Genomic DNA, 27901 nt, shown 5'->3' with positions numbered 1-27901 from the left:
CAGTCCAGAGGAAGTAAAGGAAGAATAGACTGAGAGAGAAAACATCAGCTGTGTATAAAGGATTACGTCAAGGTGATGCACTGAATCAACATATAGAAGAGGCTTCCATCAATCTAGTGTTGGGTAGATTTTTGATTCCTCCTGCCAACTTCCGTATGAGCTGACAAAATTTAAATTTCATTTCCCTTTTGGAAGGTTGTATAGGTTTGTTCAGCAACGCCAGTTGTGAGGTCTAAACAGAGATAGAGAATGAAATAGAGAAGCCTGCCCAAATTCAGGAACGCATATCTGAAGGAATTGTCTTTCCATTAACTGCAATGCTGTTTGTATAAAGCTTTTCTGTTGGTCTTTTGGCTGGGCATCCGTTTATTTCATTTTCTCTCTGCTGCTGAAAAGTGACCAACACCCAGAATAAATCCTCAATAGGCTATAGTTTAGGAAAAGAGGAAATAAACAGCATATATCTCATTCACTATCATATATTTATTATATTTCATATTTAAAACAGCGCTTCCCAAAATAACAACTATACAACATCCTTAAATATTAAGGACATTTCCTCCATATTCCACCATCATTATATGTGACTATTTCAGTTATGAACTACTATGGAGCATATCAGAAATGGAACGTGATTGCCTAAATGGAATATGATTGCTGGCATAATAACTTTGTTAGTGCACTCTGTAATTGTTAGGAGGCAATGAAATGTAAATGGGTCTAATCAAAAACAATCTCTTAATTCACTTTGATCTCGAGTATTTGAGGGGACACGGTGCCGGAAGGGAACGAACGGGTGAGTGGCATGAGCATGTGTTTGAATCTAATTAACTGTGTAATGTGAGAACTTCTGCTGATGAACTAGTCTAGAGTGTGTGGGCAAGGACTGAATGGAAATTATTACGAGGCCCACACAATTTGCATTCATGCGAAACCCAGAATCTCAAAATTAACGATCGTCTGGAAAATGTTGTTTACACGGCGTTCACAAAAAGCCATCGCAGTTCAGGAGATTATTTCATCTTTTCCCATATGCTTCCATCGCGTTCTGTATACGGTTTACAGCTGATGAAACACTTCATCACCTTCTACATCCAGTAATGAAATCACCAACAATCCCCTCCCAATCTACATATAACACAAACCCTACCAAGGTCAAGGCATTCATGCAATAAAAAAAAACAACAACTGCTGTTGCCGGTACCCTGGATGCAGCTTATTGTATCCCATCCATTTGCTGCTGAACTCAATTTGCCCTGTAATAACAGTCAGTCATACCTCAAATAAAACAGCATTATGTTGATGACTTCTATGTGTGGTGTTTGTTGTTTGCGTAATGAGTAAAATAAGTGCCAGGCTATCAATTCAATAATCCCTTTATCCTTTTATCTAGCGTAAAAACAAAAGCTTCCAATGTATGTCACTCTCTGAACTCAAGGATATCAAAATGACTTCTGTAGTGTCACGCCTGGTACTATATATGGTGTTATGTCAAATCAGCAAAAAAAAAAAAAGGAAAAAAAGAGCCATCTGTTCAATACTGCCTGGTAGGAAAAAAAAAGGAAAGCAACATTTTTGTGGTGTTGTTGAGAATTGTGGCACAAACTGTGAAGAGTGCTGCTGAGGCCAATAAGGTGTTTGGAGACTTCAGCACCTTGGACAGCGATAGTTGCCTCACAAAAGGAAACCTTTGGATGCAGGTCCAATTCAAGAAAGCCGGTGTGTTAGTGTTATTCAGGGGAACGCTCTTTGTGAGCTGTATGTATGAAACACCTGTAAAAAAAAAAAGGAGGCCATTTTTCTGTTTGAGATATGCTGTAAGCCGTTTGTCACACATTCAATACACAGCAATGATTCAATTTTCTTTTTTTTGCTCTGTTGATCTTGGGGCTTTGCATGCAATCTCAACTCATTATCAAATGCATACAGAGGGCCAAAGAAGGTGTGCGTGTAATTATTTGTAATTTTCACCAAAAATAATTATTCAAGAAAACCGTCTAACGTGGTAATGGACAAAAGCTCCAGATCAAGCGAGTGAGCAGACTTTGAGTTGAGACACCTGCTTGTTCCAAGGTCAACATTGAACTGTCTAGCTCATTAAATTAAATTTGTATTCAAGGAAACCGGTGTGTACATGTGTTAGTGTGGTACAGAATTAAGAAAATCAAGTGCTTAACTGTACACAAGCGAGAACACGTCTGCTGTAACCTATAATATCAGCGCTGCTTCACTGCTTCCAGTCTAAAAATAAGAAACATGTCATTACTTGTTAAACCCACTTATCAGGCCTCTGCTGTGTGAACCCCTCGAGATCAGAACAACCTTCCCCAGGATATCAGGCCGGCTATCTCTGCCCTCTTTCTGAAACTACCTCCATACACACTGTACACCTTTTACTGAAAGAAAAACGTTGCAATAAATCTATTTTCAACCTGAATCGCCATAGAATTGGCTTATTCTCTGTGAAGAGCATGTAAAACAAAGTGTTTGTATGGAGCGCACATGCTAAAGCTGCGCTGCAAATCTATGTCTTTACGCTGATGGCACGGGAGCAACATGTTGAGGCAGATAACACATAGAAGCCCTATTGAAATTCAAGTAAGTAACCTTTCTGGTTTCCTACAGTGCAGGAGACCCTGCTGTACACTATATTTTTTTCCACACTGAGGATAACATGCCCGACGTTTTCAGTGTTTTGCTGGAAGTGATCTGACTCAGATGTTCTGTGGGAGGCCGAGAAAAAAGCCTTTTTGTGTTTGTGCAGGTCACACAAACCACCAAAGCTGTGCACTGACAGCAGGACGGGAGAAGTAAGAGAGCAAAGACATCTCTGCCAAGGTGTTCAGCAGAGATGCTGTGTGTGCACTGACACTGGGACTGAATATATCCCAAGAATATATATCTATATATAATATTTGGGGATTTGTAAATAATAAATAAATTCACTGACGCTAATGCTGTTTGGTGCTGTAGCTCCCATCCCAAACTCCCCGTAACACTAATGCAGTAGTATTAACAATTTAGTTGAAATCAAAGTAACTAAAGGACTACTTCTTTTCCCAAATGAGTTTATATGTTATTCTTGTATTGTTACTTTATTAAAATTTCAAAACACAAAATAATTATGAGTATTTCTACATCGAATGCAGCTTTAAATGGAGTATGCCAGAATGAACTGACGTGTAGATGAAAACCTTCTTTGATAATGAAGCCTAATATCACTCTAGAATCCTCTGTTTTGTCAGTGAAGTGTACGAACTACACCGCAGACGGGTCCGACGTGGGTTGAATGAGCATCAGCTGGTCGGGTCCACGTTGGATGCACCTGGTGTTTGAAATGACTGTATCCTCACTGTGCTGCACCTTTATGAACTATGACAATCTGGTTATGGATCATATGTCTCAACAGCATCCAGGTGGCATTTCACTCCTCCTCCCTCTTCTTGCAGTTCTGCTATGCTCCATTTTTTACCTTTTTTCGCTGCGACCGCATAAAACACAGCAGCAGGAACACTGGCTGTTTGTATTACTCTTACTGTGTATATTCCTGTGATGTTTATTGCAACTTCTGCAATATCTTGAACACAGCTTGGTAATTTTAGCAGCTTTGACTGAAAGAGGCACGGTGACCTTCAGTGTTTATATATACACTATATATATATATACTTTATATTCTATTACTCGTGATAGACAGTGTTGTGGGCGGGTCATTAACCAAGGCCACAGTACACATAAAGATAAACGTAGTCCTGACCAACTTATTACTGTAATAATGTATGTCTTACTATATGTTATTTTGCACATATATGTTGAAACTCGAAGACTATATCTATATACCATATCCCTGCCTGGTAATCCCTCTTAAAGCCTCTGCACAGTACATCCATACGGGTGTTTTCAGTTGGTTTGACCATTTCCAAGTGTTTGTATTATATTATATTATATAATATTATATTATATTATATTATGCTCTATTGAATATATGAAGTTTTGGTGACCTCAGCTCCAACTCATCTGAGCATATGCTTACAGTGGAAACAGTTCTGATAGAGCTAACAGCTAAGCCGAGGTTGAAGGTGAAGGTAGACATTACTTCACTATATTTTCAAATTGAAAATTTTCAAATTGAAAATAGTTGTGTTGCTATATTAATGCTCTGGATTTCAAATTTAGCACCTTTAACCTGAAATGGTAATCAGCTAGAACGAAAGGTACTTACATGGGTTGTTAAAACCTTTTAAACATAAAGTATGGACTAAAGAATAGGGTGAGTCCTTGCTCTTTACTCTTGTGGATAAAAAGGCAGCATTGCAGAAGATTGAAATGCAACTTTCTGATTATTTTCTTTTAAATAGGCCTCATTTCAGTGGTTGAGTTTAACAGCTTGGAACACCACCTCACAGAATGGTGATACGAGACATGGCTGCTCCAGCATCTTCCCTTCAGAGCGTGTTGCACTTGGTGATGTTGTATTGCCAGCCTCATGGGAGAGTGGCACAGGCGTCCCACGCAGTGAATTAGTCAGTGCTTAACCCTGACACTTTCTACTAGCCTCCCGATTCTCCTCTAATTACCATCCACTCCTTGCCAGTAATTAAGTCGTCCCACAGCGGGGGCTTTCTTCCACTAGGTAGGAGAAGGAAAGTGGCATGGGGTCCATCCCTTTTGAGTCTCCCAAACTTACAGAGTAAGTAATCCAGATCAGCACCAAGTATCAGCACTGCTCCAGTTCAGTAATAAGTTTGCGTTAATCCTCATGTGTCCAAGTCATCATTTCTGTGACTTTTTTCTGCCCCACAGGCAATGACAGGCGCACACTTCAGGTCTCATACTTTTTTGTTTTCAAAAGCAAAAGGAAACAACAAAAGTGACAAGCTGTGCTGGAATTTCAGCTCATCTGATTGGCTGAGGCTAATCTAAAATGTGTTGGAAGTGGTTTCTGCTTCAGTCAGCAAATTTGAAGTCACATCTGCTGCCAAAGTGTGAGGTGACAGCCAGCATTCTCTTTGGTGACAGCATCTTCATGAGTCATCTCAGCTAAATATACATGATCGCCTCGCAACAGTGTCACCGAGAAACTGCACAACATATCTCCGTTTCACGGCAGAATGTGTCATGTGCTGCGTTTAAGGACTAGTTTTAAATGCTGGAAGTAGAAAGCATTACACACTAACTACCGTTAACTCAGGTTTTGATTTAAATTACTTACAATTTTACCATCAACATGGTCATTTTTAATGGAAATTGAGTATATGATACACAAGGGAATTTATTTGACTTTATTAAAATAGAACGGTGACATAGGTAGTGTTGTTATGGATGTAGTTAGATTTATGTCACTGATGCTGGTATTATTCCACATTCATCATGATGCCCCCAAAACATTTTATCTTTGTCACCCTGCCTCCGCTGAAAAAATAATGAATGAATGAATGAATAAGTAAGTAATAAATAAATAAAAACGATCTTGTGTTACCCACTGAGCTTCTGTAGATAAGTGCACGGATGAATAAAAAAATTATGACAAAATATGCAATTTCCTCGCTGTGCCCAGTATTCCTGTCTATGTCCTGGACGTGAAAGAAAATATTTTGACAAACACAGAGAAGGTGTTTAGAATATCTTTGGTCTCTTGTGTTTGCGAGAGAGAGAGGTGCACTCAGGTGGTATTTGTGAGTCTGAGCCACTCCGATTCCTCTGCCAGGCGGCTCTTCCTCACCTCGACCAATTCTTGTTTTGCTACTGAACTCAGCGGACCCTTTTCCATGTCACCAGCACGTATATATATATTTCCATTATGACGCACTTTTAGCACCTTCCCGTCTCTCTGCCTAATGGCATCTCAGACCCCACGATGTCGCCGTCCTCTTTCCACAGTCTGTTTCATCCCCCCTGACTTCCTGACTGCCTCCCTCCTTCTCTTTCCTTGGCTGCAGCCTGCTGAATTAAACATCGCTGCAACCTCTCTCCGCAAATCTGCCGACTACATCAAATCCGCCTTCCCTCGCTCTATCCAATTACAGATGGCTCATCCAAACTAATTCAAGACCTGAGTCGGACAAATGTTACACCTTGTTTCTGTTTAAAACAAATGGGGCCCAGATCGGCACTGACAGATGCATCCACTCTGAACGCATTAAGAAACTCCAAAAGTATCTTTTCTTATCACAGCTCATTGTGAATCATTCAATGTTACCAAATTAGGCAGCAGACGATGCTTTGCTAATAACAAATTAAAAGAAAAATGAGAGATGAAAAAAAATTGGAGGCTCAAGATGTAGGACGATCTGTTTGATGAACAACTTAAATTAGAGACTGAATAAAAGAAGTTGTTTGCACATTCAAATGAGAACTGCAGATTATTCATTCAAGGTTTAGTGCTGATCAAGTGGTTGTCTGTGGTCTGATTATAGTTAGGAATAATTAATATCATGAAGGAAATATTCAGTTAGAGATGTGCAGAATTTGCATGCATATGTCCTGCCTTTAAAATGTGGCATTAAAGCTGAGTATTAAAGAATGAGTGTGTATTTAAACCTCAAAGGATACAGCTATGTCGGGGTATGTCCATATGGTGGATACCAAGTAAAAGTGAGGAAATCGCCAACATCGCCTTTTGCCACTTCCCCCTCATCACTGCTGGAGTGTGAACAGTGTGCAAGCTAGCTACTAGCTTTCCTGTTAGCAAACATTGTGAGTGTATGTTGTGCCAAGTAGAGTTTAATTTGGTTTGTACCTGACATCGTATTCTCAGGCCTCATTTGCATAAAATTAACAACATTTATTTTTGTTGCACCTGCTATCCCACAATGCTTTGAGAGGAGATTGTACAGACGATAAACAAACAAGTTATACTATGTTATTTTAAGTCTGTGGATTTTTATACTTGAACAGAACCAGGTTGGCCATTTTCCCTCGTTTCCATGCTGCTAAACTTGGCAAAGCTAAGCTAACCATAGCTAAGCTAAGCTAAGCCAACCCACTGTGGGCAGTAGCTTTACATTTACTGTACGGACAAAAGAGGTGTGCAAAAATGTTTCCTAAAATGTCCACTCTTTTGGTTAAACCCGCCGAATAGAATAAGGTAATAAAAAATGTATCATTTATAAACAAAAATAAATCAGTATGTACTCTTTTGAACACTCTATAGAAGCTTTATGGTATTTTAAATGACTGGAATATTAAGCACAGTCATTTTAAGCACAGGAGCTCATTATTATGGGCGCCAAGAGACTGTTTGGCTTGACTTCTTAGCTAGGTAGCTGTTAGCTTCAGAAACTGTTTAATGTATATTTTGTGTTCATTCAAATTCAGTTCATGTAACATAAGGCTCACAAAGCTTTTACTGCTGTATCATCAGAACGGACCAAAAGGAAATATGGTGAGACAGAAATACAGGCAAACAGAGTTTAAATACATTACAGAAACTAAGATATCATTCCCAGTTTTTGGGAGTGATAGAACAGAAAGGAGGCTCCGTCTCAAAGAGTTCTTTGTGTTCTTTGAGCAGAGCTAGAACCATTTGGGTAACATATGTACGTGCAAGCAATCACGAAGGGTTTTAATGAGTCAGTAATTTAGCATACTGATAATAGATATTATGCTGGCTTTGCAATTAACTTAAACAGTGCAGTAAAACATACAATGGCTCCATTTCCCTTTCAAATGAGTCTGTGTGCGACACTCGGTTTGTATTATCAATACGAGAGAGCATAGATATTTTAATGGATTCCGTCTGTGCTTTTCGAGCATTAAGTCAATCCAAACATGAAAACATTACCAAAATTGGGTCTGTTTTGATATTACCGTGGCCAAATCTTGGTTTTCATTTAATTTCCAAGTATTAATTCTCCATTGATAGATTTTGAGGTCTCATGGGCACTAGTCTGATGACAGGAGTTGCCGTATCAACCCTCTCTGTTCATTCACTCCGGCATGTCTTTTCAAAGTCTGATCAATCACAGCTATTCATTTTCATAAATATTTTTATTCCAAATAGCAACTCCCATCTCACTTCTTTGATTACAGTGCAATGCTGATTTGAGGCCTTTAAAATGCATTAATGGCTAGCAGATTTGCATTTATATTGGTTTTTCACTCAGGCACACAAGAACCTGAGATAGAGCTCTGCGAACAAAGACCAAAGAGAGAACACGCATTATCTGAAACACATTCGACCCCATAATAGAGTACAAGCAACCAGAATGAGAGATGCTAGTGTGAGCAAAACAGGCCATCGAGTTTCACCACTACCTGAAGCGCGCATTAATACATATCAGTCGGGCCGCGGGTCTCTGATGCTGGAGAATGATTCAGCCAACGGTGAAAGTGGCTTTCTTGTGACCGATGAATACCATACAGGAAATGTACACTTACAAGGGTGGGGGGGGATTCAGTTTGAAGATTGCAATCAGCAATGTCACAGTGGCGATGAGCACTTATACAAAACACACTCCAAGCCTTTCTTTAAGAGACCTACGTCTATGGGGAGAGGATAATTGGTGCCTTGTGGTGTGCCTTTCCCCTTCCAAGCGACTGTGACCTTTTCAGAGTGCTGGCACTTCCAAAATCTCTGTTTATCCTTCAAATTAGGCACGATGCCCATGTCATTAAAGATGGGGCAGATTTGTTTGTTGCTGATCAGGTTGGCATTGTCCATGCAGCGTGACTCCGGGGGTAATCTCTCTTGATAAGTGAACCCGAAAGGAATGGATGCTTTGTCTCTCTGCAAATCTGATTCAACCACTTTCCACCACTAAATCGTCGAGGCAGAGAGAGTCCCCGGGGAAATTTACAAAGCGATTCAGTTCTCATTGCTGGTTAGAGTCGAGCACGGCTGGGCAATCATGTGCCAAGGAGGACCGGGGGTATGTATGATTTCATTCCAACCAAACAGTGCGCCAGCTGATGTCACTGATTTCCTCTCGCCTCTCTGGTGGAAGATGTACTAATCATTGAAATTATCTGGTGGTCCAGGTTGGGATGAGAATCCTTAGAAAACGCTCGGGCCTCGGGGAGCATGTTGCACAACCTTCACTTAACTACTGTATATGATTATTTACTTATATATATTCCATGCTCAAAAGCATCTTTCATTTAGTCCACTAATGCAGCAGTTGAGGGCAAACTCTCTGTTAGAGTACTGGATAAGCTCAAAGGCCTAATATGAGGCAAGTCACACAGAACATGGCTACAAAGGAATCTATTCAACTTAACTTTGTCTGACAGCTCCGCAGATGTCTGGCAGAAGTGAACGTGGATTGTTGATTGTTGTCATCTAATTTTTAATGAGAAAATACATCATTCGTCGCACTGTTAATGCAAGATTTAATCGTCTTGTCACGAGGAGAGGTATATCTCGCAGTGATGGCTGAATTTGATGCCACTAATGGTTTGTTAAGAGGGAAGGAACAACGGGAGCCACCTGGGCCCGGCAACGTTCCCAGCAGCCCCCCCAACATGCAAACACACGCTCGCGATTTTAATAAATCACCGCGGCATCAGAGGCAACGCTCAACGTCTGTGCAAAGCGGCCTCAGAAGTTTCGCCTCCGAGATTCGTGTCTCTGTGCAACATCCCGCTCTGTCAAGTTACACATTATGCAAATGCATTGTTTACTGTTCATGTGACAATATCAAGGCTCGGGAAGCCAGTGGGGACCCAGGGCTGTGGCAAGTTACCAAGAGAGACGGAGCAGAGAGACAGAAAACAAACTCTGTGAAGGAAAGTGCCAAAGGAATGTAGCAAATGACTCTCTTACTCGCTCTCAGCCTGTATATAATTTGCAGGCTGCGGATGCGAGGGAATCAAAGCACAATCTTTCTATCTTATCCATCTGATTTCTCTACCTCTTCATCTGGATGTAACAAACGATACGATGTGCGATGCAAAGCCGACTGAGAAGTCAGTGATCAAGGGTTTAAAGACAGATGTATTTTTAATAGTCTGCTAACTGTTTAGGGTTAGCATAAAACACTGAGAATTAATAGTAAATCAATGGATTAGATTACCCATTAATTATGATTTATCTTGCTGAGATACTTAACACCCTGAACCCCTTTATTAATTTTATTTGTAGTGAATACATTATGCATGGTTTAATGTGCCAAATGGTCGGGAGTGTCCAATTCTGTATTGTAAAGCTCATCTTTTGACTAATAAAAGCTAATGTAACCCAATATTACACTTTCTACAGGAAAGTATTTCAGGGGCTGAAAAATAACTCTGATGATGTCATCGGGGTCACCTGGTTCAGGCTTGAGGACTATACATGTATATATAAAGCCTGTATTACAAACTAGGTGTTGTTTGAAAGACGTGTGACTCTTTTAAACTGGATTATGCAAAGTGAAGGGTCCAGTATTTTTGGATTTTGTTCCATGACCAAGAGCGGAGCGACAGTCCTAGCAGAGTACCTTATTAATAGAAGAAAAAGAAGTTCACAGTGCTGAGAGTGGTCGCAAAGTCAGTATAAAAGATGCACATTTGATAGCTTAAAAATGTACACGGTGCAGCTTTTTGCAACTAAAATAGAACGAAAGAAAAGCATTAAAAACAGACAGATTCTTCTTCATCAGTACACAGGCTGAAAGTGAACTCACCTATAAATTTTATATCTGGTCGTAAATCCTTGGCGGAATCTCTCCACAAAGGACAGGTAACTCCGAGAGTGGTGGAAAGGTCCACGGTCAGAGATGAGCCAGTCATATTGCTTGGTGACATGTTGTTCAGTGGCCAACGGGTCCTGGCGGGAAGACTGAACTGTTATATGGTCCCATATAAACAGGAAGCAGATGACCTCAATAAACCTCCAGTTCATGCTTTTTTTTAAGCCGCTCTCTGTTCATTCTCGCTCCATTATGTGGAGACCTGATGGGAGAGAAAAGAAGAAGGGGGGAGGGGGGGGGGACAGAGAAATAGAGAGCTGTTACATGACAAAGTCCATTTTAGCAGCGAGAAGATGTCATAGAGTTAGGTTAATTGTGTTGTACTGAACAAATAAGATAGTGCCCTTGTCATTGTCACTTTACTGTGACATGAAGTGTATTTATTTTCTGCTCTTCCTCAGACCCTTCACCCTTCACGCCTCCCTGGAGTTTTTCCACAGAGCCGCACAGATTGGGCCTCTCCATAGAAGGACCGTTACCCTTTTGCAGATGAGCATGAAGCACATCCTCGACCGCGTGGCTGTCTTTCTTTCTTTCTTTTCTTTTTTTTTTAACATCTAATTGGTGTCATGATAACTTGTGACAAGGTTAGAAGACTGCTTTATGATATGTTATGACACCCGGCCGCTAATGTGGAAGCACACCATCTCCCTTTACCCAGTGGTGTCAATTACCGCCGGAGAAAAAATTCAACTATTGACTTGTGACTTTGCGAATTGTTAAAACTAATGTGATACACAATATTGCCTTTTTCATCAAATACAAAGTATGAAGGCAATTTGGTTCCACTAAAGCTGCTAAGGGTGGTGAATACAATTGTTATTCCTCTTTGCTTAAATGTAACCAGGCATTCTATAAATAATTTAGAGACAATGCATTTTTTTTTAAAAGCAACAACTGGGCACACAGATCAGCAAAGAAGCAGGAACAGGTCGTCTAAAAACAGATTTAAACAAGACTAGATTTATGATGTTTCTTTATTTATAAAATCCTAGAGGTAGCAGACAATAGACTACACCGTATACTGCATGGATTGGGCTACTTGCAGTAAATATAACAGCACAGCATCATCACCCATATATTTTAAAATAAAAAGTAAAGTACCACACTGCAAAAAATATCCCAGCATTTAACATCACCACATCCTGCTTCATGGAAGAAATAAAGAGAGAAAAAAAAACTCTTGAAAAATATTTGACCATTTCAAACAGAGCATTAGCATGATATATTTCCCCACTTTACATTGGCTGTGAACATTAATATCCACTTGGAAGTAAAAAGATGTCTCATAGTTACTGATAAGGAAATGATTTCCATCAGTAATTGCATTTAAGAACTTTGGCCCCTGGCCGTGGAGCACCCTACAGTGTGCTATCAAGTGCTACTGTATGCAGAAAATCCTCCCCCTTTCATGGTTTATTAGACAATAACACATCATAAAAGAGCAAGGAAAATTTAATGGACCTAATCATTTCCTGTTAAATAGATGATGAACTGCTTGATTGCGGAAGTTAAAGAAATCACAGCGGCATACTTAAAGCGAAATAGTGTGTCATATCACCGTTAAAATGAGTGTGTCCGTTTCTTATGCTGCCGTGAATTAATTCCGTATTTTATTATTTAAACACTGCTTCACCTACTTGCCAAAGGACCCGGAACAATTTCAATATATCTACTTGTGTAATTTATTATAATTACACTGCCATATTTGAACCATAATCAGTTCTCTAAACTGATTGCAATGGAATCTCAGCAATCAACTGATAATTCTGCATTTCAGCTATAATTGCACGTTTGACAGAAGGAAAACAAGCCTCTTTTTCACCCTATCAACCAGATACTCAGCGGCGATGACACAATATGACAGTGTGGTGAACGGGCCCATTTTAGGCTAATTACATAAGACTAATTTGAGCATGGCTGTCAAAATGAAACAATACATAATCTCATAGGGAGGGAGAATCTGAGCCGAGGATTGATAATAATATGTCCTTTTGCAAAGATGGGGTGTGAGTGTGAATTTTGATATGAAAGCAAAACAATTATGAGAAAATGTGTCGGTGAATAAATATGTATTAAAATAGTTCATTGATTTTAATTAGTCACATGATTAATTCAATTATAGAGTTCACTCTGAAATAGTGTTGAAATCTCAATTTTCAATCAGTCAATTCTCATTGACTGTTTATAATACAAAAGAAATAACCACATTTTATAACTTAAATAAACCGGTGATAATAAATAAAAATAAAACTGTTTAAAAAAATCCATTGTGAATTATTCATTTTTAGACTTAATGGTGGTGAAACATCGACCAAACTTTCAGTTATGCTAGAAAACCTGATTTTGCTAGTTAATATAAAGCCCCACTTGGGTAGCATATCTTAAAAAATATGGACAAAAACAGATGGATAATTCATTATTTTGCTTATGGCTGGATATGTGTTGTATTAAATATGGTAGCACTCTACTAAATGTGTTTAAAGTGGCTTCACAAATCCATTTTGGACACATCTTCAAATGGCAGGAACAAAATACATTGTCATTTAGGCAAAATCTTAATACATTTTTTTGTTATTTGAAGAGTTACTGTTTCACATGATCATAAAATTGTCAACTTATCAATTTGGTAAGGAAATCTTATTGGGGGAAGACTAAATCCTTCCATATACAGGGGCCTTGTGCAAAACGGTCTACAAACTATCAGTGTTGCATTATTTTATTTTGTACTTTGAGGCAATAACAAACAAATAAGGGAACCATAGAGAATTTGCCCTAGAACATTTCTAATATATTGCAGCCATTGCTATACCCCTCAATCTGATCTTTACTTTTACAATTACACACCAAACCGTAACCCTAAAAGCATCATGTGCTCTCGGTTGCCCCATCAGCAAGAAAACCAGTCCTGCATTGACCCAGAGGCAGAGTCATTTTAACCACATGAGGCTCACCGCTGCCTGCCTCCCCGAATCCTCCTGCAGTGACTACATTTACATTCATATGACCACATGATGAGAGCAAATTCTCCGAGCCTGTTCCTATCTGTATGCTAACATCTCCCGCCGCCATGAAATAATATTCATCTCATGCCATATTTTCTGCTTGTTTGCTTTGTGGGTTCTGCATCAGATCATTATTACACCTTAAATCTAAATTTATTGCTAGTTAAAAGGGAACCCGGTTTGACGAAGGCAGGGTGGAATAGTGGACAAATGTGAGTCATCGTCGCCACTAAGCTCTCATCATGACAGGGATGTTGTCATCTTTACGTCATGTGAAATATATTCTTAGCATTAAAAGGCCCCATTTGTCTGTGTGATAAGAGGTATTATGATTATGAGATGAGGACAAAAGATAATAGTTAAAATTGTTTTTTTTTGTACCGTAGTTAAAAACATATCACTATAAGAAGAAAATGAATGTACTGTATGTCCCCATCTTAATCTAAATGCCCCATTTCACTGAAAACACTGTCCACATGTGGTGGTGGGGTGATTGACTTTTGGCATTTTTGGGGGTTGGTGCCATGCGGTGCAGTGCACCAGCTTCACAGCTGGAAATGGGCTGGAATTAGGAATCAGACACACTCTTAAAGCATTCTTCCCTTTGAAATATGCAGATTTTATGCCATGCTGCTCTTTCAGCTTAAAAATGAAAGCCACAAAGAAAAGTCGGGAGTATTTACCAGACACACACACAAACGCACAAAAAAAAAAAAAAGATTCTCTCAGGAATAAACTGATGTTCACTTGCAAGAAGTGCTGACTCACCAGGAGGAAATATGCAGCACTGTAAACAAGCCACTGAGGGCGGATGATGTTAAATTAGCTTGGGAGGAGATAACACATTTGGTTAATAAATGCTGCCCAGGTCCTACGAGAACTGTTGTTCGATGTAGGATTCGGTTCAATGCCGTCACAAGGAGAGCCAAATAATTTGGTGGGGAACCATGGGGACAGTTTAACAGCTGGAAGGGGGCCATCCACTATAGCCAGTCCCTCACTGGTACTGAGGATGTGGCTGCATCTGCAAAACTCATCGCAAATGTTGTTGGAAGGAAATCTGGGGACATGCGGTTGCTTTTAACAAAAACACGGACTTTATATTTGCAGGTGGGAAACTGCGTACGCCCAGACTTTTCAAATGTCAAGTTATAGTGATGAAAACACTCTGGATTTGGTGAGACTTTATTAAAAATGTACTGACGTTGGACAAATCGAGTGCTGCGTCATCGGGAGGATGATGGTGTTCAGATCTTCCATAATCTCCAACGGCGTGGATTTGATGTTCAAAGGGGACACAGCTTTCTCCAGCTTCCATTTGTTGTGTAACTGTAAAATCTTGTTTCATGATGGCGCCACCCTAGTTTTGCATTAATTCGACAGAATGCCTCTAGTATTTGGCTATCGATGAAGACCTCGTTTGATGCAACCATAAAGCAATAACGTCAGCATTCTATTATATCATGAGAGCAGACGCTCATCTCTATAAAAAGATTCTGCATTCACAATCTGCCAGCAACGGGACAACATCTTGGTGAGTTTGTAGTGACTCATCACAGACGGGTCGGGCTACTTCCTGTATCTCACACGCTCCACGGCTCGAGGTGCTACAGGCCTCAAGGAGACCATATCGAATAATCGCTTTCAAGCAGGCGTTGGTTGAATGCACGTTAACAGTTCACATGGAGTGCAAAGGAGGGGGAAAGCATTGGCCAAAACGCACTCTGGGACCCCCAGAGGCCCCGAGACTGAGAGCTGATGGGTTCCCAGATTGCACCGAGTCTGACAACATTCTGCTTTAAAAAACAGGAAAGCCAATGACTTAGAACAACAAGCACATTAGTGTTCCTGCTCCTGAAGTCTCCTTCTTATCTAATTCACAAACAAACGTCTTGTCCTGCACCTTAGCTTGTTGAACGAGGCACTAAACAAACGTTCACCAGGGAGAAGCGCACCACCGTTTGCAGGCGGAATAGCTAATTAGCCGCTCGGCAGCAGCACATTAAACAGTATGTGAACGTACCTGCTAATGTCACGCTGGGCCGGTTAGACGGCGGTTTGGCCCTTACCCTTCTCTGCCACTAACAACATACCGTCGGCCCATGACAAGCGGGCTACAGGGCATGTTTGTTTACTTCGTCTCTCCTGCCCTACGGTGGAACACCGACACTCTGCCAGCTGCCGTCAATCACACACAGACGTCGGACAAAAAGGAGCATTTTGGATATTTCCCAAAATACCTTTTTCTTCAATTCTTCCAATAATAAAAAAAACGATTACAGTTATAATAACGCATTTAAAAAAGTTGTGTTTGAGCCACCCATCCCATGCAAAATAAATTATTTTAAGTTGACATACAAATGTAATGACAAGTCCACCCTGATGTTAAAGGCCTAAATGTGCCGGGCTGGTCCAATCGATCCGTTTTAATGCCTTAGGGCTAACAAACTGCACTTTAACCCCCCCACCCCTGCATTTAAACACCACTTGTGAGATTTCTCAACACAAACATAATGCACCAAATATCGTGCAATCCACTCCCTCATGGCAAAATACAACTCTCTCTCCATCCTGAAGTATTTGTGCTGCTGCGTGAGAGCATCGCTCAAGCCGATCCCAAATCTCACACACGTTCCACACATTTGTTTGTTGGTCTGTCAGAAATATTACTTAGCCTGTGTTATTTACAGATTACCGTTGTTTGCCGAGTGGATTAGCGAAACAGAGAGAGGAAGAGACAGAGTGGATCACATTTACCCTTGAATGAGCAGAGCAAAAAGGGGAGGATGTCTGATTCAGGAAATCACAAGACAGGACAAGGGAGGCTTGTTTTCTCCGTCCTCTTTTTAAACAGCCTTATTCATGCCGCAACTCCTCCTCCATTCTGGTTCATTCAAGGAGATTCAATCTCCATTCTGGTCCCGTCACTAGCTTTGCCAATCAATTCGTCTCTCCCCTGTGTGGGGCCCTAAGTGTCCCTCTTTATTCTAAAAAGTTCATAAGAATGGGGAGGCTTGTTCTCCTTATTTGTATTCTAAATCCCAGGGAGGCAAGAGATCAGGGCAGAATGAAGCCTTTTGCAAGGAGACAGGTAGACTCAAGGGAATTAGAGCATATATAATGTATTTCTGCGTCATCCATCCGCTGCTCCGGCATGACATCTATTCAGCAATATGTGATATTTATTTTCTACGTTATTTGTAGGTTGAACTGGATACAAGCTCAACTGTTATCAGCATCACAGCCTCGGAGCAACCACCATTATCCACTGTTACAGGTAAAATATGCCGAGTGAAGCAAAAACCTGTGACGTAAGGTTATGGATGGCTGGCACCCTAAAAATACATTTTTATACTCCTTTGGGTTATTTGAACGTATTAATATGACCTCAATGGGACTAAAAGTTATGTGCGTTACGCGAGACTGACGGCAGGAAATAGGAATTTGGAGAGAGAGAGAGGGAGCTGCAACTAAATATGCCAAACCGGTGTCATCTGAATTCAGAGAACTATTATTTTGCACAGCTCACAGCCAGATGACGGTCTGCCACTTGCAATTGCTGGGATGTAACAGAGGAATGGGAAGGCTGGCCTCGGTTAACTTTGTTTGTACTGGATTTCCCCCCCCTGTTGTTTTATTTGTGTTTTTTTTACATTCAAAACTGCAGTGGCACCCTGACCTTCAGAAAACATGGCTGAGCAGGCAACACTCTGTTTGATAATTAAATTCTCTGGTTGGTCAGCAGCAACCAATCAGCCCGGCTCGGGGATCAATGGCTGATTTTAAAGAGCAAACTAATTCACTAATGGTCAGAGTTATTCCAATTTACCTGGCTGCTGAATTATTGTGTCCAAATCTATTCAGGGAGGATCAATGCCGGCCGGGGAGAGGCGCGGCGGAGGGGAGCCGGGTGCATCCGTAATGTGAAGCAGCGCGAGGAGTGCGCTGCAAGGTTTATTTGATGGCTGCCTAGTTGATCAGCAGCGTGGTGGGGTCGGTTTATGACATGGTTTTAAACAGGGAACACCCCTGTCATAAAGCAAACTAATATATAAGGTCTCAGAGTCAGCAAACACCACGGATGGTCAGGGTATAAGGATTTTGGGTGTGTGATTCAGATAAATTAAGCACATTGGCTAACCGTCGGGCAATTAAATCTGGCATGAAATAAAAATGAAATTAATTTGCTTCTTGAGGGATGATGCAGCAAGGGAAATAAACATATTATGACAGTTGAATTATTATTTTTTTTCACCCCGCAGATTTTGCCTTCAATATGTTGCCTTAATACACAGAGCTCACTTTTTCATTATTCTTATGAATGCGACAGCTGAACTGATGATCAGTCGCATATGTCACTTAAAGGCATTAAAGGGATAGTTTGGACTTGTGAGGTTACAGTAGATGGTGAAGAATTACTGCGGGTGCCTCATCTGACAAAAACAGTAATCTGACCTTGCAGAACACGGGGAGTTGCTGCAGTGATTGGTCAATTTGATGTTTGATGAAAAAGACTCAGTTCGGGTTCACCAAAGTCACATAATAACACAAACTAACCTACTGAGGCAGTGCTAGACCAGTAACTCCAATGTTCTTCCAGGTAAAATTACTGGTTTTGTCAATGGAGTTTGGTGGCCTTCAGTTCCCTGACATAAAAGACTGTCTAATGGAAAGTTAAAGCACTGAAAATATTTCATATATACCTTACAAAAACAAACTGTTATTGATTTTTTTGGGGTGCGCCTTTCTTTTACGTGGCTTAATTATCATACAACCCGACCTAAAAAAATCGGAACAATCGCTTTAAGCGAAAAAGAGCAAAGCATAGAGGATTTCCTATGTTCATCTCATTCCAAAAGAAGGTGGTTTGTACTGATAGGAAAAGCAGAAGTATTCTCCTTCTTCTGCCAGCATTAGAGTGACCAAAGAGAATGAGATGCTAGCAGGAACAGGCAAGCCATCTGTCACCACATCCTCCACTGCTGCTGTATGCTACCGTGGCTGCGTTACAGATGAAGATTGATCATTTGTCAACTCGCAAATTGGCTTTCAAGTGGTTTCTCTAATTACTCTGTGGTTTTATTGATGCGCAACCACTGACTGCCTTCCTTCGATTTACCTCACCGGGCACAGTCTTTGTTTTGAATATGTCGTTGCTCACCTCTTCAAAGGCATTAGAGGGGCAAAGGAAAACGGGGGCAAAAATGCTACAGATATCGCATGCTACCTCTTTTGTTTTGACTTCGCTCCTGAAACGATGTGAGATTAAAGGCAAAAAAAGATAATAATGCCAGAACAAATTCCATCCCCTGATTTGGACGCGTTCAAAATGCACCCAGAGGAAACCCTGAGCGCCTGAAGAGGAGTTACTGGGAGGATGTAAACGGCACTGTTCGCACTGCGGTCCTTCCGTGCTTGTGCAAGTAAATGTCAAGTGATGTTATTCTCCGTACCGCTTCCACTGAATAGACTCAAATGGTTTGGACCAAAGGAAAGGATGAACAGGGAGGGAAAAGAATGTCTCGGAGGGAGTCTAAATGTCTTTATCTCCATGAAAGATAAGTAAAGGCCTAATACAAATACACCCAAGGTGCTGATTCTCACCAAAGTGTCTGCACACATTTGTTTTCTTCCCTTTGTCGCATTTGCCATTGTGCAATCTGTGCATTTAGTAAAAAAAAGAAGAAGAAAGATTTAATGAAGCTGTGGTGAAGCTAACCTCAGGCCCAAGTAATATATCTTTTTTTTTTTTAAACTGTAATTACCAGCAGAATTAAACAGCAGATCCTCCTTCCCCTTTTCTGCCATCTGTGACTGATCTGTCACAATTGCTTGTGTCTGTAACATTTTACTCACATCTCACTATCAGTGCCACGGGGCAGGGTGCGATGAAGTGTTGTTGCGAGGCAACTGTGAGACCGCGATTGGATTGCAGGGCTGCATTTTTATATTTTCCAGACATATGTGAGAGAAGTACCACCTTATCAGGGAGGAGGGCATGATTTGCTCATCCCATTTCAGTATCTGGTACAGGACTCAGGTAGGGAAAAGAAATGTTTCTCGTTTTCTCATCCGGATTTTTATCAGCGCGCGCACAAGATGAAGCTCCTGCAGAACAATGAATCTTGAATGAAACAATGTGTTTCACTAAAACTCCCTCCTCACTTGCGCTCCTAAGGACCGTCGTACTTGAACGATTTCCAAAGCCAGATGTTTATAAATCACAGGAAAAAGTCTGTGGCAAAAAAAAAGGAAAGATAAGGATGATTTTCTTTTTCGCCAGCACATGTGCTGTGAGAGTTAATGCTGCTTCACCTAACCTTTTCACGACAACCTTCTACATTTGCACATTTTTGAAGGGGTGTGGGGTCTCTGAAAGAAATACATAACAGCTGCTCCCCTCTCAAGAGACTGGACCACTGGCATTACGTGGAGAGAGATTTTGTCCAGCTGCAGTGGGTTATTTTTGTTTGCCTTTGCCGCCCCCGTTTGCTCCATGCACTCTGATGCCCTACCTGAATTCACTGACCTCATTTTCTTCCCAATTTGATGTTTACTTTCAGATTCACCCTTTGACGGATTTGCTAATCGCAAGACTTTGGCAAGAGTTCCCCTGACCGACCGCCTTGCTCTCCGGCAACAGAAGGAATGGGCCGCTGAGGCGACGGTCACCGCTCCTATTGTTCCTAATTCGCAGCCATAAATTTGTGAAATGGAAGGAAAGCAAGAGGAGCAAGCACGGACTCAGTGGGTTCCATAAATCAGCGAAATCTGCAGAGACGCAGCAGATGGTGAAAAAAAAGACCCCCCCAAAAAAAAAAAAACAGCGCTCCCATCTCAATTGCCTTACAGATTAAGTATTGCAAAGCTAAACTGCTCTGTATTACGCATGCCTGATGTCAGTGCTGTGCATGAATATCAGTATTCTAAGAGTGTTTTTGTTCGGTGCCAGGCTCAATCTCCCTCACAGTTAGAATGAACTTATTCCGCGCCGGCCGGAATTTAATGCCATCGATTAACTTACAGCATGTCATTTGCAATTTAGCGTTGCGAGGTAAATTACAGCTTCCGTCCCACGAAGGCACACGGGGACCTCTATATTTGGCTTTTCATATCCAAAAGTGCACCATGTCTGTGACACACCACACATGAGGAGGAGTCTGTAAAGCACATACCCGTTTTATTTGCTTGTATTTTCCAGATGAATTGGATGCATCTGTCGTTTAGCCCGGGGAGCATTTTGAGCGATTACTCTGCAGTGCCATGGAGAATGACAATTAAGTCACAAAATGAATGGAAATAGTTAATTTAGACGTATATGTGAGTGTGTTACGGTCTAATTGCAGACATGAGTAGCCAATAAATCTGAAATGTACCTCTCTCTAAAGGTATGGTAAAAATACATAAAAGTAGGTCACAGCTTTTTGGCACAGCTCATTACAGTTCTTTTGTGGTTCATGACTTTCAGTGATTTTTGCTCGACGTGTTTCACTGTATCTTAGAGGAGAAGAAGAAGACTTTGGGGGGGATACTTTGTCATATAAGCAAGCACGCTAACGTGGTCATACGTATTCACATGCGCAAAGGCATCCTGAGCAGACATTTTCAGGCCTGATATGACTAAAAGGATTGTGGATTTTTTGCTGAGAAAAGCGCTTTCTTTTTTCTGCACCATATTTCCTCTCCTCTACTTAAGGTTATCGTTTGCAAAAATGTGCCCTTGATATGGGTTACAGCAGCCGACTTGTACCCATTCCCCACGTTAAGATTGAAAATAGAGTGCTCTTGACCTCTTGCCTTTGAAATTCTACTGTCGCTGTATCCCCCCCTCCCCTCCCCCCCTAAGCTGTCCTCTTTTCATCCCGGAGCTCAGAGGCTTTTGCCACAAGGCTATCGTTTTCATTTCCCATGCTCCAGCGTTTCTATTACGTCCTTCCTCTCCAAGACGGAAGTAAACGAGAGTCAGGAGCCATGTAAAAAGCTTGTCCTTAAACTGAGATTTAAGTCAGTTGTGGTTATGAGCGTTAAGTTAAACCTCAATGCATGATAGCCAATCACAACATGCCCACAGCTGCTTAATAATTTACAGACCAATTTTTTACAAATGGCGCTGTGAGCCAGGTCTTCTTCAAACAGTTATGCTCCAACGAAGAAAGCAAACGCCTCTTTACAATTTAAATTTTAATAAGGTGATATAGCTAAAAGGTAACACTTCCTTCTCTCTATAACGCACTTACCGTAAATCAAATGTCAATTAAATTAAAGCCACTATGCCTGTATGTAGATGTAGAAAATGTGTGACTTTGGCGCCCCCTAAGTGGTAATGCCAAAAAATAAGGGCTAGCACAAAATGGCTTTTTCAGCTTTCTATTTGAGAACTCTGACCAAATACAACATTTTGAAAATTATTTCGAATCAATATCCTCCAAAATATTTTGGGTTAATGTGGATACCATCTGTAATATGAGGCAGGGCAGCAATTTGAAATCATTGTAAACACTGTCAATACTTAATGACTGAAGCGGCTGTTTTGTAGCTGTCAAGCCTACAGGCCGTGAAGGTTTGATATTACAATGATCCATTTTTTTACCGGGGCATTCAATGGTATTATAACCGTTAATTGGATGGTGTCATAGATGGGTGTCGGCACACTTTTGCCACTTTCTGATCCTGCCATTGTGCCATACTTTATAGCCAGAGAAGAGCTCTGATGACACATTTAGATAAAAGCGAAGACGACTCTAGAGATATTTTAATAGGGTTAAAGCAAAACAACATGGCGGTGACATCATGAGAATAACAGAAATAGCATTCTGCCTATACGTACTGTATATCTGCACCTCCGTGGGGACGGAAAATCTTCTCTTTCCTTTTCTAATTTCCCAGCGTTGGCTGCATATATGAACTGGTTTCACTTTTTAGCCTTTTGTTGTTGCTGTGAAGGCTTTTCCTGCCATCATATCCAAAAGAAGCAACCAATAGTAATTTGATACTTAAATGTCATTATATTTTTTTGAACCTGCGAGCTAGTGTGTGGGTGAGTTTCTGTTAATATTAAGCATCAGTTTGTGCGTGTCTGCAGGGTGGTCATCACTGATCACAGACTTGGCTTTTACTGAGAGCGCCAATGTGGAGAAAACATGTTCGCAGCAATCTTATACTGTTTAGAGAAATTATGCTTAAGAGTGGCTCCCACCGGGAGGACCATCTTTGTCTGGACTGGAAATAAGCTTTGGTAATCCATGTCCTCTTTTGTGACGAGGCTTTGACGCTGGCCGTCTCCTACAACTTTTGATAGGGGTGGCGAGGATGTTTTCATTAGAGCCAAAAAGGCAACCGGGGGCCCTAAGAAGCAGCGAGTCTCAGTAGCAGTTGAATTGGTTAATAAAGAGACACTGATTAGTGATAAGCTCCCATGTGGGAAAGAGGAGGAGTGAGTTTTAGGCTCACTTGATTGGATTATGAACTAAGAGGAGGTTGCCTTTTGAATTTTAAACTGATATGCTGATGGAGGGCGGTGGGAATGAAAGGAACGCAGCCAAGAGGTGTGGCTTCGGAGGAGTAATGAATGAAAGAGTAGCCTAGAGGTGGAAGAATTAAAAATTAAGTAGCCCTCCTTATTAAACTTTCGCTAAGCTCAATTGTGAGGATACAAGACTTGTTTGATGAACCATTTCGAACAAAAGATCAGTGGAGCAGAGCATCAAAGTACCAGCACATTTCATGGAAGCTCAACGGTCTGTTGGCAGAACATAATCTGATGTCACTGTTCGTGTCTCTTTCAAATGTGATCTGTTTTCAGAACTACTGTTCTGTCAATGTAGCCAGACGGTTATGCAGCCAAAAGACAACCACCAATGCATTTTCCCTCCTGCTCACCAATGTGACTTGAATGTGCCGCGTTGCCTCCTCGCTGCCCTACATCGGTGTCATGTTGGTGTGCTGAGGCTGCGAAAGCACCGGGGAGGATACTGCTCAGGCTAGCTTCACCTGGACTGGCCTCTCCATCATTAAAACTAACAGCACCAGCTCCATCAGCAACGCAGCGCAGAGGTCCTTGGGGATTGTACACGTGTGTGTGTGTGTGTGTGTGTGTGTGTGTGTGTGTGCTTTGTGAACATGTGCCTGAATATGTAAATGTGTACTGGTCCATGTCCCCTAAGATTCAATCAATGCTTTTTTTTTTTCTTTTTGCAATACGTGCTGCATTCTCATATATGTATTTATGTGGTTGAGAGAGCAGCAAAACAGGATCAATGAGCAGGATCAATGAAGCACACACTGGTAATGTGTCTGATTTACAGAAGACTAAACATAATCAGGGAGGCCACCAACGGCATGATTAAGGAACTGTATATTTGGACAATGTTTACTGCATATACAGTTCCTAATTGATACTACAATAATTACATAAAGATAATGCTCTTTTCATCCCTTTAGTTGAACCACCTATTTTCCGACTCTCAGTAACTAACTGTAGTTTTGAGGCTGTTTCTGATTAAGAGCTTTCATAATATCAATGACCAATTTAGGATCTGGCGTTGCAAAGCATTTTGAAGGCAACCATGCAGCAAAACATATTGTTTTACCGCAAATGTGCCAGCAAGCGTCGTATTCAGCAATGATGTAACTTCACAGTATGCAGAATACCCACACCATTGTGGCATTGCATCCATAATTCATTTGCTGGGAATTAAATATAGCCGAACACGTTCAGTGAATCACAGTACAGTGGCTGATTAAATCATATATGAGATGCCTCTGTATTTACAGTGCACGCCGTGCATCTTCTCCCAGTCAGCACACTGTCAGCAGTTTGATTCAAACACAAATCTGACTGAGACACAAATCATTTCTCTGTCTGGCTCAGGCACGCGTGTCAGATTTTGCAGGGTTTTGGTGCTAAAACGGCATTTCAGCATAACAAATGGGCCCACTGTGGGCTGATTTGTGATACTTAATTCATAGTTGAAACACTTAGGATCCGTCTGTGTCTCTTATTTGTGTGAAGAGCAATATATGAGATTGCTCATAGTAATCCTGCCACTCGGTGATTTGGTGTTGGACCACAATTAGAAGAGGCCTGTTAATGGAACGAGGTGCCGGGTTGGCAAAACGCTGGCGTCGCCGCACTTGGGTGGGAGAATTAATTATTCATGTCGAGAGACTCAATTAATGCGGATTTCTAATGTCTCTGCTGTTTTGATTCAATGCAACAAATGTGTCACCCAGTTAAGTTTTCACAATAGATGGATTTTTTCAAATGCATATGGACGGATTTAGTTTAGTTTTAACCCAATTAAGATGAAATTACTGCTGATCTGCATCTCTCTGCTTCTTGGCTCTGGGTGTTTTGTTGAACACTAAGAAAAGGGCTTTTTTCTTACTGAGGTGTTCAGTCAGTTTTTTGCTGTTGGATATGATCTTTAACGCAAATCAAAAGGAGGTATTAAAGCACAACATTTGGCCTCGCTTGCATCTCCATCAGCTGATTTATGTTATCTGATACACAATAACATAATTACCCCTGACATTTTCTTGATTGCTTTTGATTCAGTGCAAACAGAGCCCAGAGGGAGCAGCATAAAGACCTACTCTGCTTTACAACTGAATTTCACATTATTACAGTTGTTTTATTTCATCTAAAATAAAAAAAAATCTAATTAGTTCACATGTCCTTTGGCAAGTCTCTTTTTTTTACGCTTACAGACTGCTGGAGAATTCCTAGATGTTCCCCTTAACCCTACAACCCTTACAAAACCCTCTAGAGTTTTGAAAAACCAGTTCCAAATTGTCCTCGTTACCTCAAGCGCCGTCTCTTGCCCAACCCTTTGTCCCTCTCCCCTCGCTTACACATCCCCCGAACACAACCACCATCTCCCTCAACCCGGAAGATCACGAGCGAGGGCCCCCTCCAATTTCTCTCCACCTCTAATAGCCACTTCCTCGTGTTACATGATCACAGGATGTCAAGATTAAAGAATGGCTACTGCTACTACTCCCAGGGTGAACATCAATAGGAGATGGGAGAAAATAGCACTCCATAATTACTGATAAATCGAGCCCACTGCCTCCTCTCCTTCCACTTCTTCTCTATCCACCTGGACCTGCTGTCGATGCGAGGGGAGCTGAGCAAGTTAAGCCGGGGAAAAAAAGTTGACCACGCCAGCCACTTTTCTTTTGCACTGCTGATATTGCAGTTAAGTTGAGGCAATTCAGAGCCAATTGACTGACTTGGAGCTTTTATTCACCCTCCAATCGTCCGCCTCTTTGAAGCAGGACTCAGTACTAGACTCACTAAAGGCAGCTGCAGCCGGGAACATAATGGTACCAGCTTACGCCGCACAAAACTATGCCAGACTACACACCCCTACCTAACGCAGGTAAGCTGCTATTATAGACATACGGCACAAGTCTCGCCTGCAGTAACTGGCAGGGTTATAACCTACAGAGGGTGATGGAGCCACCACAGAGGAAGCTTTCATCCCTATAGAACACTACACATGTGCTGTGTGAGGGACGGTGGCTGGCACCACCGGTAAAGAATGGCCAGCTGTTTGGGTTTCCTCCCTCCAGCAGGCAATCACAATAGGTTGCCAGGTGGAAACCCGCTGCCATTGTTTATAAGTAATCCCAACAGCCTTCATGGAAACCAAAGTGGAGGCGAACGGGGTCCAACGGTGCATAAAAGCCTCTGCTGCAGTGAGATCATTTTGTTCCACCCTGTCATATTGGAGAACGTGAAAGTTTAGTTGAGTCGGAGAGCGACCAGGTGGTGATGAAGCTCTGGGCATTAGCATCACAAGCAGTCTACCTACGAGGTTAATATGGTGTGTGTGATACACGTGGCAGAAAGCTTTATCTTGGTGGGTGTAGTTGAGCTAAACCAGGCTTGTCAATGTGCCGTGTATATGTAATATTAGTATTGCTTTAGGCATTATTAGCCTGGAAATAACCTCGAATTTGCTGAATATATCGGAGACGGTAATTGGGCGGTAATTGAGAGCTTTGAAATCTGGAATCTGCAGTATTTTTGGGATCCAAACCGTTTAGGAATGCAGTTATTATGTTTGGTAATTTTGCACGAGGAAACCTTAGTTAACTATCCTCAATTGTTTTGCGTCATAAAACGTAATATGCTAACTGCAAATGGATGCCATCTTGTTAATTTAATGCGAGGATTCCCATCTGAAACCGAAAAAAGCAGCAGCCATCTCAAAGCCCATTTCCACTTATAAACACATGAAGCAAGGTGATTAATAATTAAAATATGACTTAAAACAGCTGCAAAGACTTTTTTTGCAATCTGGCATTAAGTCATCAATCTGTCCCATAAATTTGTCACACTAAGTTTCTAGTACATTTGATTGAGCGTTTTGTCGAGATCAACTAGTTCTGTGGCCACAGTTCCCTATACGTTTAAATATAATGATTTTTTTTTTTTTTAATAGCACAGCTGGTATTCTTCCTGTGTCAAAATAATAAATAAGTCCCCTTAAAGGATTTTTTTTTATATACATTGGTCACTGAAAATCGTTCAGGCATTATAATAATTTATTTTAATTAAAACAAAATATACATTTAATGTAAATTGTACATATTATTAAATAACATTTACATTAAATTAATTCCTGCATGAATTACAACTGTAAAGTGTAAACTTTACACATTCTTAAATCAGCTTCACTATACAAATGTAAATAAATAAAAGGACAAAACAAACTGTAGCTTTATCAGCCAGAGAAAACATTGAGCAACACTATATCAAGTTATAATACTCTTTCCAGTCGAGTTGTTATACGTTACTTTGACTTACTCTACAACAGAAGACTCATTGCATTGTTCATAACTTCATGCTAATTAGTTCACTCTAGCCACCTGTTCACCTGAACCTGCTCACGTACTTCCTGACCTGCCTACAGTAGCTGTGGCCTTGCATTCTGATTGGCTGACACCCCTGGGTGGTTAACCCTTTGTTACCTGGGTTACATGAGCTTTTTTTTTTTAATTGGGAATCAAAGTAATGGTTTTACAGTATGATCGTTGGTATTGGAGACGCTTTTGAGTAGATTTCATGGAGTTTGACGGATAGTTACATCTGCTTCAGTGTTTTTCACACAACATCTGCTTGCTAGTTTTATCTGCAGCAGACATTAAATGTGGGATTTCAATTACAGTTTAAGTTCTTGTTTTTTTTTTTAGATGTTTAATTGCCATTTCCACTCCTTT

The 27901-nt window shown here is 40.9% G+C and overlaps 2 protein-coding genes across 2 annotated transcripts in view; both read right to left on the bottom strand.

Annotated features, from left to right (window-relative positions):
• eng (endoglin) overlaps window positions 1–27901 on the bottom strand; it is a 150793-nt gene that overhangs the window by 10812 nt on the left and 112080 nt on the right. The window lies entirely within an intron of this gene.
• The window catches only part of brinp1 (bone morphogenetic protein/retinoic acid inducible neural-specific 1), a 105488-nt gene that overhangs the window by 67339 nt on the left and 10248 nt on the right, over window positions 1–27901 (bottom strand). The window contains exon 2 of the mRNA XM_084034746.1: window positions 10602–10869. Within this exon, the coding sequence (XP_083890872.1) occupies window positions 10602–10819 (218 nt within the window). The 5' untranslated portion in view covers window positions 10820–10869. The remainder of the gene's footprint in view (window positions 1–10601; window positions 10870–27901) is intronic.

Source organism: Eutrigla gurnardus, assembly GCF_963514095.1.
Source record: "Eutrigla gurnardus genome assembly, chromosome: 19".
Classification (NCBI taxonomy): Eukaryota; Metazoa; Chordata; class Actinopteri; order Perciformes; family Triglidae; genus Eutrigla; species Eutrigla gurnardus.
Note: the sequence above shows the minus strand (reverse complement) of the source record. Positions and strands in the feature narration are given on the sequence as shown.